Source organism: Oenanthe melanoleuca, chromosome 6 (genome assembly GCF_029582105.1).
Source record: "Oenanthe melanoleuca isolate GR-GAL-2019-014 chromosome 6, OMel1.0, whole genome shotgun sequence".
Taxonomy (NCBI): domain Eukaryota; kingdom Metazoa; phylum Chordata; class Aves; order Passeriformes; family Muscicapidae; genus Oenanthe; species Oenanthe melanoleuca.
The window spans coordinates 25656184-25673631 of NC_079340.1; the positions used below are offsets into that span (position 1 = coordinate 25656184).

At 38.5% G+C, this 17448-nt stretch overlaps 1 protein-coding gene across 4 annotated transcripts in view; it reads left to right on the top strand.

Annotated features, from left to right (window-relative positions):
• Positions 1-12542, top strand: part of SHOC2 (SHOC2 leucine rich repeat scaffold protein) — a 65637-nt gene extending 53095 nt beyond the window's left edge. For all 4 annotated transcript variants that reach the window (XM_056494402.1, XM_056494403.1, XM_056494405.1 and 1 more), the window contains 5 exons: positions 169-357; positions 1624-1746; positions 3809-3946; positions 4427-4544; positions 6431-12542. In XM_056494402.1, the coding sequence (XP_056350377.1) occupies positions 169-357; positions 1624-1746; positions 3809-3946; positions 4427-4544; positions 6431-6639 (777 nt within the window). In that variant the 3' untranslated portion in view covers positions 6640-12542. The remainder of the gene's footprint in view (positions 1-168; positions 358-1623; positions 1747-3808; positions 3947-4426; positions 4545-6430) is intronic.
• The last annotated feature ends 4906 nt before the right edge of the window (positions 12543-17448 follow it).

Below are 17448 nucleotides of genomic sequence, written 5' to 3' on the forward strand. Positions count from 1 at the left end.
TTGCTGGTGGAAGTTTTATCAAATTTAACACTGGTTTGTGTGTTGCAACACTTCTTCAAGGGATGGACTTGAGGGGGGATAAACATTTCTAATTAGACCCATAAGGGAAAAGAGATGCATTCACATAAATCAGTCCTAAGTTCTTGGGTGGTTTTCTTCTTTCTACAGGGTCTTTTATCCAGCCTTGTCAAACTGACTAGTTTAACATTGGCCAGGAACTGCTTCCAGTCCTATCCTGTGGGTGGCCCGTCCCAGTTCTCCACAATCTACTCTCTCAATATGGAGCACAACCGCATCAATAAAATCCCCTTTGGAATTTTCTCTAGAGCTAAAGTATTAAGTAAGCTGAACATGAAGGTGAGGCATAGAAACATGCTACTGTGTAAAATCAATGAGGAGCACTGTTTGCTGCTCCATGAATTCTGGCAGACTTAAAATGTAAGGAATGAATTTATCACGCTCAAGTGCCACTGCTATCGCATATATAAATAATTATGTATTAGTCTAAAACTGTGCTGTCAAGATGTTACTAATTTGTCTTTATGTTTGTTAGTCAAGATTTTGTCACATTTGCTGAGTTTGAAAAATGAAAATATGAAAGCTGGCTGCAAAGTTCTTGAATATCCACGTGGGACACAAGCGTGTAGATTAGCTTATTTCTCCCTCAGACACTGTTACAGTTTACATTATAAACAGATTTATGTAAAATACATTTTTTTTAAATATAGTCTTTCGAAACCTAAGTCTAGAGGCTTGGCAATAGTTGAAGTGCACAGAAAAAGAACTTTTAAGTGTGCTAATATAGTTAAAATAGGGAAAAGAGACTATATCTTTCTATTAATAGATTTAGTTCAAGAAATGCTTGAGCAGTAGCTAAGCTCAACTGCTGTTTTAGAATACAGTTTTACACAAATGAATCCTCAATTTGCATTGAGTCCAGTTTTTATCACATATCCATTTGTAACTTTGCCTGCTTACCAGAACTTTTTATGACCATTTTAAAACAGATTTTGTGGTGTCTGGTCTAAATCATATATTTTAGAAACATTTTGAGCAGTAACATGTTCAGAGTACTTTCAATGGCTTTTACTCTGAGCCATTAAAGTATTCAGGTATTTTTTGATAATTTTTTTTTCCCCTTAGCACAGTTTGGTGTGTGGGTTCTGGTGGGTTTTTTAGTGGTGGTGTTTATTCTCTTGGTTGGTTTGCTGGATTTTTTTTCTAAACTCTGTATATTTTTAGGTTTCAAACATTTGCTCATAGCACCTTTGTAAGTTATGGTGAACTTTTAGTTCTTTTTTTTGAACCCACCATCCATTCTATTAGCAGAAATAGAACAGAAAATGTTTTAGCCACTGTGTGAATTCTTGAGAACTACGTGCTTCTAATTTTTCCACTTCAGTTCATATTAGTAAGAGAGAGTCAATTCTGTAACTCCAGATTGGTACCACTAATACTTAGAATTTGAAAAAAATTGGCCAATTACCAACATTTTGTTCTTCTGATTTCATTATTGACTACGTTGCTTTGAAGTATTTCTGTTAGCAGTTTGTTTAATCTGTCAGATGCCTTCTCAACTTCTTGCAAGGACAGACCCTAAATGTTTGGTATGTTAAATCACAGGACAATCAGCTGACATCTCTCCCCTTGGACTTCGGGACTTGGACAAGCATGGTAGAACTGAACTTAGCGACTAACCAGCTCACAAAAATCCCTGAGGATGTATCTGGGCTTGTTTCTCTTGAGGTGAGAAGAGTATAAATTAACAGCTAAATGAATACTTGCAACATAGGGATTCTCTACTTCAGGTTTAAGTAATATTACTTTTGGGTCAAATAAAGCTGAATAAATGTGCTGTTTAATCCCCTGTTGCAGCTGTTTGTGGCTGTTGTCAACAGCTTTTGAATGTTGTTCTTTAGGCTCTCGATGAGTGTGCACAAACCACTATGTACAGGTATATTTTTAGCCGTGTAGAAAGAAAACTTTTCTCAACAGGAATTAGTGTTGTAAATGTAATGTTGCTGAACTTGGCTCAATTCCTGGAGACCAGCATGGAAGCAGCAGGGATCAGAAAAACATGATGAAGTATTCTACAGCTGGGGGTGGCTTGAGTGTAGCTCTGTGAACCTTGTAGGCAGCCAGGTGGGAATTCTTAGCCTTTGAGGGGAAAGAACTTGTAGGTTAAAAGCATGAACTAAACCTGCTCTGTCCCCTCATCCTGTTTCTCAGGGTACCATCAGCAGAGACAAATTATTGCCTTGGAGGGACAGAAAGATAGAGGTACTTGTTTGGGCAGTTGAGGGGACTTTGTAGGCTCTGTGAGTTGCTGGGAAAAATTTGTTAAAGAACTATAATAAACGGCATATTTGAAATTGCAAATTTCCAATGTAACTTCTTCTGTGAATTTTTAATTATTCCTGTAGTGTGGGGCAAAAATAATGACAGAGTAATAGTTACTTAATAGCCCAGTTCCCTTTTAAGTTAAGGCTGTGGTTGATGTGATTGGGAAATTAGTAACCTCTAAAAACTGGGTTTGCTGATGGTCTGTGGGCTGGTGAAGCTGGAGAGCTGACCTGTTACCACTGTGTTTCTCTGTAATTAAAAAATCAAATACAAAGGGCTGTTTGGGCAATGTTTGCACAAAAGTGAAGGTTCCCATAGCAGTGCTAAGTCAGCTGCATTACACGTAGGTAATATTGTCTGTTCCTGCCTTTGTTTCTTGATACATGATTAAAACATGACTGTTCTCACTGCTCTGTGCATGTGGGGTGCATGAAGGATGGTCACTGAAATGCTGCTTGTGCTAATACTCAGGCATTGGCTTTTGATTTTCACTTTGATTCTCACCATGTCTTTATTTTGTTCCTGCCTGTGGTGTTTTCACATTGCCTGGAGCCAGTGAGAGTTGGGATCATCGGTAGAAGACAGGCACTTGCAGTCTGGCTGGTTGTGTGTGGCTGGCACAAGGGTCCACTTGTGGACTGGCTGCTCTTTCACATCCTCATGTTTCAATGTGCCTTCTTAAAGAACTAGATAATAGCATTGTTTAATCAGTAATTAATTACCTGACTACTCACAGTGCTGTTATGAGACTTGATTACTTCCAAGAACTTCAAGGTTTCTCTGGAGGAAAAATGGTGTGTTAGTATAACCCTTGTTGACTTGCCTGTGGAATTATGAATAACTGTTAACTGACCCTGCAAATAAGGATACACAATCTTGAATCTGGGGTATTTATAATTGAACTTAGAAAGGAGGAGAAAAACAAGAGGACAGCTCTGTAGTAGGCGTGGGTGTGTGATGGCAGCCCATTTTGGAAAGGCAGGGCTCTGCTTAGGTTCTCCCATCTGTGTGTTTATCTGCTGCTGCTCCTAACCAAAGGGACATAGGGAGAAGAGGAAGTACTAAGCTTTTTAAGGAGAACTTGGCAAGCACAGCAAATAATGTAAAACATGATTATAAGATGGCTATAAGGAAGCATTACAAAATGATAGGCAAATTCAGGAAGAAATTGTTTTTCTTCGGTCATTTGGAGAAATAGGGTTTCTATTGGTTTTGCTTTGCATTTATTATTATATATAATAATATTTGAAAGAAGTATATCCTAAATGTATGCATTTGTGTCATTAAAGATTTGAAAAAAAATGCTAATCACTGACTTGTTTTCTTTTTTAAAATTTTCAGCTACTTCCTTAATGTAAATGTAGACTTCATTACTTGCAAATATTTTAAAAATAATGTATCTTAAGATGTTATTTACTTACTGTGTTGCTGAAATTCTGAGTTTGGTTGTTGTTTCTTTTTTGAGGTTCTTATCTTGTCAAACAATCTCCTAAAGAAACTTCCGCATGGAATTGGAAATCTACGGAAACTCCGAGAGTTAGATCTAGAGGAAAACAAACTGGAATCCTTGCCAAATGAAATAGCTTACCTCAAGGATCTGCAGGTGAAACAATAATTGGTCGAGATAAACATCTTATGTCCTTTATTTACACCATGCTGATTTAATTGCAACTTGTTAGATGAATGGAAACTATTTGAGACTGGACATAGAAACAAAAGTTAAGAGTCTTGTGCAACTTCACCCACAATTAGTCCCCATTAACTGTTCCCCAGCTTAATACTGAACAAAAAATTTTTGAAGGTTTTAACTGTTGTATCATGAGTGCAGTACCACCTCAGGAATTATTTCAGTCATGCTCATGAAATCTTCTATGTTTAGGCATGTGTTTTATGAGGCACCTTTTTATTTTTACATTCAAGGATCCTTAATAGAGATTTGAATTGTTGCTGGATGGTTGAAATTTGTCTTGTTCAAATTCAGGAGAGTAGAACCCATTCATTTGTCAGCTACATGTCTCATTACTTGTTGTCGTTCCAAGGAAAAATCATTAAGTTAATTTGTAAAAATGTGCTTTTCCCTTAGAAATTGGTTCTGACTAACAATCAGCTGACCACCCTTCCCAGAGGAATCGGTCACCTTACCAATCTGACGCACCTTGGGCTCGGAGAGAACCTTCTCACACACCTTCCTGAGGAAATTGGTAAGATCCTGTTGTCTGATTTGATGCAGTGTCTGGGCAAAGCATATATCATAGCCAGCTATTCTGCTCATCAGTAAAAGCCACAAAATTCATTTGAAACTTCCAAATATGTACAACCTGATGTGAAGCATGTGCCACAGGAACAGTGCTGGAGTGTATGATCTTCATCTTGCTGAACTGCAGTGGAAAGGATGCACTATTTTCTTTCAGTTCTGCTGCAGAAAGCTGCTGAACACACACCAACTTGTAATGGTGACATTCCTTATCTCCTGATTCTCCCACAATTTTTATGTTATTCATGACTCAACTTCATAAATTTGTTCTTGGAGAGACAAAGGAAGTGCACTGATCCTGCTCTAATGCCATGGTGTAGGCAAAACCCTTGTGGTAAGGTGTAGACTGCTAAAGCAAATGTTGCCCCTTGTAGTCCTTCTGCACACACTTTTCTTTATAAGCTCTCATACTGTTTTTCACCTTGATGAGGTTAGAAAAGGAAGTGGAGGAAATCTACAGAAAGAAAAGAAGGAGTAGGATTTTTTTTTTTTTTGCCTACCTGAGGCATTCAGTCTAGGTGTGTTTCAGAGCATCTGAAACTGAGAGCCCATGTTTCTTCTGTAATTGGTCTCCATGGTATTAGTCCAGAGCATGATTCTGAGCACTTAAGTTAAAATCTTGTAGTTTGGGCTTATTATGGAGGAAAAAATTATAAGACAAGCTACACCAAGCAAAATGTGGTGAGAAATGGTGATGTACAGATGAAGAAAGCATGGTTTGTCTCTCACATCATCTTTGGTGAGGAGCCATTACAGCTGCTCATCTTGTATGTGCCTCAATGTGAGAAAAACCTAAAATAATCTAAACCCAGAATTTTGTAATTTATAAGCTAGTGGAGAGAGTTTGAATGCTGTGGAAACAAACTGTGGAATTAAAATCAGTAAGAAAATTTTAAATACTGTTGCAGGAGTACAGTTTGGTTATTAAAGCTGGTTGTCCTCACAGATGAGGGAATAGTTACTTATTGTAACTATTGTATTGTCAGGTGTGACTGTTTCATGTATCACACTATCAACTGTTTCTCGTTATTTTTTCTATAGCTTTTCCTTTTGTTTCTCCATGCCATGAGTCCTGCCTACTTCATTTTCTTGTGAAAGATTAAATAGTCTCTTAGATTATAGGAGATGTTTATGGTATATAAGATTGGAAAGTGGGGAATATTTTGCGGAGGACTTCTATGTCTTTGAAAGCAGGAATGGAAATCTTACAAGAAATTACTGTTTTCCAGCTTCTGGTTAATCAGCATCTGTAGTAGAGGCAGACTGTAAAATTTGAATTCAGGAAAATTTTCACACTTGTTAGTTCCATTTAATAAATTCATAAGTTTTTCTTTCTGTGCAAAGAAGTCACACTCCTCTGCTTTTTTTCCTGTGACACGACAGTTATGGCTTCGGGTCTTTGATATATGGATTCTAATGACATAAAAGGAATGACATAGATATTTTTAAAGAGAGAATAGATTCTGTATGGTGTCAGTATTTCCTAGGTCCTTTTCACTAGGTAGCTGTTCCATGTTGCCTGCACTTACATGGCTCTTGAATGGCTGTGGTGAAGTCTCTCTCAGTTGTCTTACTCTCTATATTTGCAGTTCATTTATTAGCTAAAGGATATGCACCAATGGATATTTTTACAGGAAAACTAAATCAAATTGGTCCTTGCTTAGGTACTGGTGAACAGAACTTGCTGTGCTTCAGAACTGGAGTCTCACTGACACAAGGTCCTGTATAGGAAAGAGTCCTCAAGTGGACTCAGAGCCTCTGTCTCAAAGTTATAAACTGCATGAATTAAAAAGATACTACTACTACTACTTACTATTATTTTATTTTAACCAGGTACACTGGAGAATCTGGAAGAACTGTATTTGAATGACAACCCCAATCTGCACAGCCTTCCCTTTGAGCTGGCTCTTTGCAGCAAACTGTCAATAATGAGTATTGAGAACTGCCCACTCAGCCACCTTCCACCTCAGATTGTTGCAGGAGGACCCTCCTTCATCATTCAGTTCCTAAAAATGCAGGGACCATATCGTGCCATGGTCTGATGCTCATCGACTTGTCCAATACACTGTACAAAATACAAACTGCATTAATGTTGTAATTGTCTGTATATGTATATATAATATAATATATGTGGTTTATATTATATTATATATATATAAATATATAAATAATATAAAAAGGCAAATTTAAGACTGCATTATGTGTTTCTGCTAATAGAGGAATCATAGCCATTTAGATTTTTTTTTTTTATTCTGTAAAAATGCTTGTCTAAGTTTTCTTTGCTGAACTTGATGGAAGTTGTCTGAATAATCTGAAAATGCCAGTTCATTTAAAGCAATTGCCAATGAACTCAAAGTTTAAATTTAAGGGAAAAAACCAGTTTTTCTTAGATTTACTTTCAGTTAAGATAAATGTATAACCTTTATATAATGAACTTTTCTGTTTTCTTTCCCCCCCCCCCTTTTTTTTTTTTTTGTGTCAAAACCTGAAAGGGTCACGTGCCCTGAGGTTGGGATTTTCTTTTAACTTATTTTGAGATTTGAAGCAAATGGTGTTTTTATATTGTTTACAGTCAGAGTAAATCACTGGATTTTGTTTTATTCTGATTTGCTCTGTTTTAATCAAACATATCTAGAGTTTATATGCCTCTGCTGATGAATTTTTATCAACCAGTTTGTATACTAAAAACATATTCATCGAAACAACTGGCAGGTGAAAAGGATGCAGTCAAAACAAAAAGAAAAGAAAAAAAAAAAAAAAGCTTGAATTCCTTTAAGTCTTGCTTCCCTGAGTTATCAGTTGCAGGCATAACATATCTGAACTGAGCCTTTTGCAGTTGGTCTTTTCTAGCACAAGTAAACCTTTTCAGATTGGTAAAAATGTGGAGTATCCTCAGTGAAGAGCGGTTTTCATTGTGTGAAGTAACAAGTCCATGAGGTCTAACAGTACAGTTAAGTGACAAGGAAATAATATATATGTACATTTTTATTACAATGTTGAGTCATAAACTACAACAGGCAATTTTAAGGATTCCTTATAGACCTTGTACAATAAATGAATGTGTCTTACTTTTAAACACTGCAATATATGTAAGTTTTAAGGTTGGTTAACAATGTACTATGGTTTTATATCTTGACTTGCCTTGTACCTCCTTCCATTATGGAACTTCTGTGTCCAAGCACAATATCTTCACACTGTGCTGTTTTGCTGCTGAACTAAATGCACTTTTCCCCACAGCTGGGGCACTTGCTTCAAAATATTCAGTTCAGTATCTTGATTATTCTTTTTTAAACTTCATCCTATCTGTTTCAGTATTAAACCGATCTGTTAAAAAAGAGGCACCTTTTTCATTTGTGCAGAGATGTTGGTAGCTCAAGAGAAACACTGTAAGTAGTGGACATTCAGTTTTATCATGAATTTCTTGGCTGTTTAGAAGGCAGAAGATGCTTCAGGGGAGATTGACACTATTGCTGCACTTGCAGGGCCAGTTGTCCTTTTTCAGGAGGGTAAGAACTTGAGGCAGTCACATTCCATGGTTACCCAAGAACTGTTTAGTTTATACTCACTGGAATTGCTGCTGGGATAGTATGACTTACAGGACTGTACCTTTTGCACAAAATCAAGTCAATGGATGCCATGGGAAATCTGTTTCACATGCAGAAGTTTGGGAATTTTATTTCTGGCTTTCAGGCATGCTTATTTAGACATATTTCCTCGATCTACTTGCATTTTGTTTTGTTGTATGTCTTTTCATTAACAAGGAGTAAGTTTTAAATGGAAGGCAGGTGGAGATATAAAACCTTAGAGGGCTTAAACATGCTGTAAAACTATTGTAGATGTCACTGGATTTTACTAAGTAATGTTCTATTCTTTCTCACACACTCTGTCATTCCCCCCCCTTCCCATTTTTTTTTTTTTTACATCTACTGTAGCTTTTCAGTTTAGACTTTAGTTTATAAAAAGCTAGTTCCTTACAGTTCTGCCTGAGTTAATCTTTCTCAGCACTAAGGTGTAAAAATATGAAGATGCTGAAGTGCTTAGTATCAAGACTGTAATCTAAGTTCTGAATATACTGCAGAGTCTGTGTTTGTGCCCTCAGGTCACTAAGGGGGGAAACTGATTTGATTATTATGGTTCCTTAAAGCAAAAGTGGCGACCCCTTGTGTTTCCAAACGTCTTTGTCTCACTCCCTGTCCGCTCCTCAATCCCATTTTTATAAGAGTTCAAGGGATTGAATTTGTTTAGTTTGTAAATATGTTGATTATTCACCTTGTTAAGGTACATGGTTAATGACTGTATGATTGGAGCTGACCCTCTCTCACATAAATTCCTGTGGAGAAGTTGGCTACCAAAATAGTGCTCGTTACACTCACTTAAAAACAAGCTATTCTTTTCAGTACACTTATAGGAATAAATAAAGCTATGTTTTAATTCATTACTATATTAAAAACAGGATATTTTTTTCAAACTATCTTTGTACTAGTATGGTTGTTGCAATGCCAGATAATCCTGAGCCCTGTTTTAGGAGTTTAATTTTATACACTTTCAGGTGGATGCTTATTTTTTCAGTGTCTCAAGGGAGATGTGAATAACAGCAATGTGAGAGAAGTTCTGGTACAGGAGAAATCAAGTCAGAAGAATCTGAAAAGTTCTTAAAAATTATCTGAAAGTTTAAAGCATTAAGTACCTGGCACAGATTGGGAATGCATGCATATAAATTCATATAGGTACAATACATGGATTTATATCCAGATCTATACATAGATCCATATAAATCCAGCCATTTTGATCATTGAAAACAGTCTTACCTCCTGAAATAAGACTCTTGCATTTCCCAGGATGCTGGGTTGTTAACTGGTATAGATTCTAAATGGTTTTATTGCCTGGTGACATTCAGTTGAACACACGTACTGGCTTACATAGCTTTAAGAATTTTATTTGCCCATATCAGTTAAAGTATAAATGGAAAGAACTTCATTCTGGTAACTGTATGTATACATAAATACAAAAATGTATTTGTGTATCTATGTGTGTATGAAAGCATAGACAAGGAGAAATAAATTATTTATAGCATTTTTAAAATAAGATTGAGAAACAAGCGATTCTCAGATACTTGTATTAAATATTTATCCTCCTTGCTATAATGAGGGAAAGAATTTGAAATGGTTATTGAAAAATGTGACAATCTTTACTTTAGGTGAAAATCATGACCTTGATTGCTTGTCCGTAGCCAAAATATCAATTTTGTATGTGTCTGTGCCTGTGTACGTACATACTCATGCCCCATAGACACTGTCCTGAATCATGCCTTGATTTAATTAGCTAAATTGTTATAGACTATGTAGTGTTTTGGAAGTCTGGAGAGGTATAAAGCAGATCAGAGATTTCCTAAACCAGGAAAAGAAGGAACAGTTGCTATTGTGACTCACATTGGTCACAAATTGCATTTTAATTTACTAAATAGGAATTTGTTTGATAATTCTTTGCAACATTTTTTAGCATAAGCCTGTTAAATTTGTCTCTTTCTGTCCCATGTTCAAGTTTGTCACCAAAATTGTCTGGTATAAGTGCAGTGAAAATGCTGCTTGTAAAGTTGGGTCACACAGTTGTAAAATTGGGGTGTTTCATTTTGGCAGATGTCAATAGAAATGTTGACCTTCATACACTCTTTTTAGAAAGATTTGGATTGTAGAATATTTGCTTCAGTGCCTCTCTTTGATTTAGTATTTTTAGGAACTTGCATGTTTAGACATCTTGAAGGTTGTGTTTGCTCACGTACATGCTTTAGACAATTAGTACTTAGATTGTCTCTGGTTAGTGCTTAAACCCATTGTGTCACCTGGAATTCAAGTGTCTTCTTCAATCCTCAGAATCTGAGAAAGAAATATCTTTTATTTAACAGTTAGAAAACTTTGAGAGGTTATTTTTTCTCCACCACCATTTTTTTTAAACCCAAAAATAAATTAAACTTCTGAATCAGCACAAATCCATATCAGGAGACTTTTCATATCTGGATGCAATGAAGAATTTTCCTGTCAGTGTCACACCTCAGTTGCATCAAATAGACATGCCAGAATAGCTTCTAGTTAGAAATGTGCAGTTGGCAGTAATTTGCACAACACAAACTTCAAGGCACAGTAAGGACAATTACAAACAAATGATAGGATCTACGAATGGGTTTGTTTTCACATCAGCAAATATAAAAAAATTATGTTTATTATTATTCTGATTTAGATCTTAACCAGGACTGCAAAGGACCTTTGCTGTGGAAAAATTTCAGACCACACTAATTTTGTGGTTAAAAGCTAAGTGAGAGTGTAAACAGTCTACAAAAATGTACTTTTAATCTGAATTATTGTAATGTTGTTATGTCTATATAAAAGATTGCCTTGCTTTTTTAAAAGAGTCATTCTGTATCAATGCATTCATTATAAATAGTATATTTGTAAATAAGCTGCCACTGAGTCTTTTCAAAGTTTTCTAGTCTATCATTAACCTGGATATAAATCTACTTTTGCAGCACCTCAAATTATTAAGAACTGCTTTCTCATTATATACTTATCACTCTTCAAAATACAGATTTTCATGCGGAGCAGTTACAGGAAACTTCAAAAGTTGGATGATAGTCACTTCTTTACTCAGTCATGTAGACAGGAGACCTCCTGTAAAGCAAATATTGGTAAAAATTTTTATATTCATTTTGGGATGGTTTAGTAGGGCATGTAGTAAAAAATGCCACAGTTTTCTCTCTGATGGGGAAAATCAATCTTGGATTTTAGTGCAAAATGCATTTCAGCAGCAACAAAATTAAAATAGGTATAGAATTGTGATACCTAAAAGACAGACACCAGCATTTAATCTTCAGGTTTAATAAAAGACTGTATTGCCAAGCTGCCATGGCACTGATTAAACTGATACCTTCAGTTCTGTGAAGCTCATTGCACAGACTGCTTCAAGAAAGTCATGCTTACATTGTGCCCTACAAGCAAGCAAACAAAAAGCAAGTGTCCTTGGAAGTCAGAATAGAAAGACCTCAGCAGTTTGGACATGAGGAAAGAGGAAGAGAACTGTAGCTGGGTGCTTAAAAAAGCTGGAAACAGCTCTCAGAGTGTGCAGCAGTCACCTGTGCAATAATGACTGCTTCTGCCATTTAATCAGATCCCTGATCCCTAAAATCAGTAGAGGGTCTGATCAAAATACCTAAATTTTGTCTTTGAGGTGAGTCAGTCCCTGTAACCATAAGAACAAGCCAGTGTCCTAACCATGGCAGTCCCATGCTGTGGTGCTGGACCACCACCCCTGTCTGACAGGGCTGTGCAGATGTGCAGAACAGGGATGTGCAGTTCCTCTGCTGTACTGCTCCAGACCTCACCAACCACAGTTTGAAGGGCTTGCAAAAAGGAAACAGCATCTGCATCACTAAAGGCATTTAGTAACCTTGATAGATGAAGCAAATTCACAGAAGAAACTTTACTTTTGCTTTTTTTTTTTTTTTTTTTTTTTTTTTTTGGTTTTATATCTCTATGTATTTCTGGCCTCTGCGACATCCTGTGTCTAATAATTCTACAATATAATTATGTGCTGGGTGAAAAAGTACTTCCTTTTGTTTGTTTCAAACTGCGCCACCTTATTTCATTTGGTAACCCTTAGTTCTTGTAGAACTAGAAATTTATGAGCAGTTTTTTTCCTGTTTATCTACTTTTTACCACTCTTGAAGGTTTAGGGTTTATTTTCATAAATTTTTTCTTCAAGTCATAATTCTAGCTTTTTTGCTTCTCTTCAAACTAAACCTCTTCCATTCTCTGATAATTCTTGATGCCTTTCTCTGGTTTTCTAGTCCCAGCTCTGAGTCTTTTTTTTTTTCTAGTTTCTGGCCTTTAGCAACCTCTTTTGTTCTTTGTGTACTTCTGGTTTGTGAAATAAAAGTACAGTTCTGTTATGAAAATTGAGTGGGTGATAAAGTTTAGAACTAAAGATCTGGTAAGGAATACTCCCACTAGACAAGGATCATATTGGGATTTATACTTCAGATGCAGGCCACCCTCTGCCATAATTAATTGTTTCCTCTGATTAGCTATAATTGTCTTCCATCATCTCTTGCAACTAGGTATAAAAAACCAGAATTAATATGGATTGTTTTCATCGTGTGCTGATTTAAATAATTCCAGGATATAAAATACTCTCTTCATGCTAGTAATAGTTCATTGTTTTGAAAGATGACTTTTGAATATGTCACTGGACCTTTTTAAACTGTCAAAGCCAAACATTTTCTGAAAATACTGGGAAATTTCTGGAATTACTTTTTTTTGAAAGAGAAATTGGGGACTGCACTAGTTGGATTTTATTTTTTTTTCCTTTAAGTCTTTGTAGAAAGCTCCATAAGAAATTCTCATAGTTAAAAAAGACAGAAGGAACCTTTCCTGACCCTTCCATGACAGGGAGCATCCTGTCAGCAATTGGTGTCAGTCAGAGCTTGGCAGCCACCTGGACTGGGGGGAGCTTGCTGGCTGTTCACTTTTTGTTCAGATGGTTGAAGTGAGCATCCCCAGCTGAGGCTGGCCTCAAGAACCACGCTGTTTGGCTCTAATTGAGTGAAAAGTGAAGAATGTGTCTTGTTTCTGCCACCCTGTGTCCTTAAGGCTGTACAGAAGGCCTCAGAGATATGCAGATGGTGTCTTGTGTGTCTGTGGAGAGACAAACAGATGATATGTTTGTGTGATTAATCCAGCCCAAGTGCTTCAGGATACCCAGTGTCCCAGCACTGCTCTGCAGTGACAGGTGCTGCTCCCCACTGGTGGGAGGTTGAGCATTTTAGACACCCACTGTGTATTGTTCAGTGTACAAATACTGCATAAAATCAACACTGGGCAGCTCTGTAGAGCATGCCTGGTGCTGTGAACTCTTTTTGATGGCCATGGTAGAAAAAAAGGTGTTAGAGGGCTGGAGATGGTTAGCTCTGATACAACTGGAACAGCTGAGTGCCTTGAAAGCTAATTTGTTTCATTTTCAAAATCCATCTCAGTCAAACAAAATCATCTCTTCCTTCAACCCTTGCCTCACTTCGGATTGTAAGAGTGGGAGATAATTTGATTACCAAGATCAAAATGATGATGTTTTAGAGGAGGAGCCATCTGGAGTTTCTGAGTGAGCAGCTGGCAGCCTGGGCTCCACAGTTAATGATCTGACTATGTGCCTTGCAACTATTTTTTTTCTGCTGCAAAACCTTTTAAGAGTCTTCAGAGATCAATCTACCCCACTGCCTCCAAATAAGATGCTATCTGCAAAATTGCAGACAAGTGTTCCCTTTTAAAAGCTCTTTCCACAACACCCTCTTTTTCTTTTCTATTAGTGAAGTATTTCTTTGTTAAGACTCATAATGAATCCTTAATTTGCTGTAGTTTGGTACTTGGCTTTGCTTGACCTAGCAGTAGCTGGTTTGCATTTTGTCCTGCACTATTACAGCTGTACTGCCTGAAGTGATTTCCAAACTTCATGTGGTCAGTTTTAATGGAAATACATTTTTTCCTTGAAAATCTTAAGATGTTGTTTGAAAACAGCCATGGTAAAGACAGTGCAGTAAAACTCCTTTCCATATGACCCAAGGTTTTGGATGCCTTTCATCTTTTTTGGTCCTTGCCAATTAAGTTAACTGAGTGGGAAGTTATAACTAACTTAGAATTATCTATCCTTTCCAGAGCAGCAGTGGGCAAGAAATTTAACTAGGTATGGAGCTTCTGGTCAGTGAGGCAGCTCTGATTTCAGGCTTTTTAATCATCTCCAAGTCAAGCACTTCTTTTTAGGCCTGCCAGGCATTTCCAGCCTCCCAAAAAGCCTCATCAGACAGTGCCATGGTGGTTCTGATGTGGGGGACCAGGAGAGAGTCCCAGCAGTTCCAGGGAGTCAGAGGTTTGCCTGGAAAGACTGAAAAGCACTGGAGGCAATTCCCTAAAAGCAAATTGAGCCAAGTGGAGAGCGGGTGGTAGCCTGCCAGCCTCTCTTGATTGATGCTTTTGGTAGCCCAGGCTGCAGCTCCAGGCACAGCCAAGATTCTTGGGTCTGTGGCTCCACCAGATGGATGGTCCTGAGGCCAGGCCACTGCTTTTTCTGAAGAAGCTTTTGAAATTTGGGCTGAGTTGGTGTCACTTTAAAACAGAACTATATCTGGAAGTAGCAGAATCCCCCATGAGAAGGAGGGGTTTCTCTAGCATTGCTTCTTTTCCCCATGTGAGCTCTTCAACTCCTATCAACTCTGATCTCAGCCTCTTCACTTGTGCTCTTACCTGCCAATTCTCTTACTTCAGATTTCATCCTTTTGCCAGCAGCCAGGTATCTCACCCCCATGCCTCCCACACCACTAAGCTGGAGGAAGGCAGGGAGAGTAAAAAGATGGTGTAGGAGCAGTGACTTCTGCCCCGTGTACCTGCTGGTGCAGCCAATTCTTCTGAACTTGCTTTGTATTGGTTATGAGCCCCTTTTCTCCAGTTCTATTGCAGAATGGAAGCACCAAGAGAAAAACAGGATTTGGGAACAGATGGCTGGGAGAGGAAAATAAAAAAGATGGATCAGCTGCACATGGCACAGCTGTGCATCGCTGTACAGCTTCTCTGTTGGCTCCTTGGACACAGCCAGGTTTTTACATTGTGTCTCAGAGTCCCTGTAAAGGGATGGATGTCTGAGTACCTGCCAGATAAAAGATTTGGCTTGGGGTACGTGTCAAGACTCAGAAAGGAATGAATTTTGATTAAATGGCAATTCTGTGGCCAATCTGTGCTCCAAACCATTTAGGAATAAGGATGGATGATTTAATTTTTGAAGTGACACAAAATGCTTAACAGTCCGATAAAGAGTTCTGAAATATGTGTAATGCTTAATAATATTCATCACTTCTGCTTTAGGAAAACCCACATGCTCCCACAGTTAAATTGTTCATGAAGTATTAATAAGAAAATTACATTCTCATTTCACATAGAAAATTTAAAAATTTGCATTTTTAAAAGATATTTGTTAAATTTGCCACAATTGCTTTTTACCATTTTTATCTTTTGTTCTGCTTAAGGAAAACTGAAATTGGATTATAGTGGGGAATCAATGGTGATCTTCAGTGACTTCAGCTCCAGAGGACTTTGCTGGCCTGGCTGGGTGTCCCAGTGCATAGGGAAGCATGTGAGCCTGGTATCTGGGTGGGTAGCTCAGGAGGGCTCCTCAACAAAGTGGTTTTGAGTGCTTTCAGTTAAAGCCAGTTGCAGTAGCAGTGAGATGCCTTTCTGAAGATTTGGGGGGTATTTTTAGCCCAGCTAGAATGAAAGGGTGCTGAGTTTTCAGTTGTGCTGTTTTCCTGTGCATGTCTGAGGGCACTGGTGCTGTGCCTCTGGAAGTGCTTGTATGCTGTATGGCAATTTCCACTTTGTGATTGTTGCCCAGCAAACGGCTTGGCCTCAGCAAGTGGAAAGAAAGAGTTCAGGATGGGTTCAGTTCTCCCTGTCTGGGGAGCTCCAGTGTTTCTCATGGATTGCTTTGCCTCTTGCTCCTCCTCCTGCCCTTGAGTTTCACTGGGTCTGACAAGCTGAACAGCAGAATATACATGAAATAACAGAGATTGCTCCTTTCTCTTCCCTCAGCTATGGCTCCTGTTGTTTTTTCTTGGAGTGGCAGAGGGTGTTAAAGACATTGTGAAAATGGGGGTGGTGTCCTGTGTTGATGGGAGCATGGACCTCCTGTATCCTTCATCAGAGTGCAAAGACAAAGTTGTGGCAGAAGAATCTGCTGTTGTTCCGTTCAGGGTTAAAAATTACTTCTCAGGAAAAAAAAAAGTAAGAGTTTGAAGCAGCAGAGATTAATGCTTGCTGACATGTGCTCAGTTTTCTGTTACACTTCAGGGAATGACATGGATTATTTTGCTCTTGAATTTTGTATGGCAGGAATTTCCCTTGGTACCTAGCATGCTTCCAGGGAAAAGGAAAATCTGAGTTGAAAAAGTGCAAGTTGAGATATAGTGCTTCACTCAGCCTGCCTTCTCTAAGTGCTTTTTCCTCATTACACATTACCACCCTTGATTCCCAGATAGGATAAATATTTCCTGGGGAGAGAGCCAGTTTGTATTGCTGAAAAGCAACTGACAGTGCTGAATAAGCAAATACATCAAAAGATGGTGTTTAAACTTAATTTGAGCCTCTCAGGGAAAAAAACAAGTTGTGCCTTGCTATCTGTAATATACCTTTGCAATATTCCTGTGAGTGTGTCTTGCAGTCTGCAATATCCCTGTGCAATCTTCATAGGGGTAATTGTCTTGTAGGCAGTGTGGGAATGAGCACAGTAATGCTGATGGATGCAGAACCTGCAAAGCACTGTGAGGATGGAAACTCTGGCCCTGGAAAGAAGAACCCTGCATCCTCTGCCCACCAGATGAAGATGGTTTTGCTCTGGTTTTGGCTTGCCCGACTACAGCACACAGGCCAGGAAGGTGTTGGACCATGGACCAGCTGGAGTTCAAATGTGGGGCAACACTTGGCCCTGCTCTGGGGTCTGAACCTACTGTGACCTCCCCATTCTGGGTGGTCTGCACCTGCAGAGACAGGTGCCCTCTCCTTCCCTCTCATGGAGCAGGTTGTATGCAAGCATTCCTGCCACGTCCAAGTGGGTGGATTGTGGCTGGGATGTGGAAAGGAACTTGGTGGAACTCTCCCCTTTGGCATGGCCTGGTGGCAAAGGGGCAGCACAGGGAGAAAGCAGCTCTGGAAAGCTGATGAAGGCAAGCTCTCCCCAGCACCCCAGGTACTTGTAACACCCAGCTGAGCCCACAGTGAAGGTTTTTCCTTGGAGGTATGTGTCCCTTTCCACCTTTTGTCCTCTAC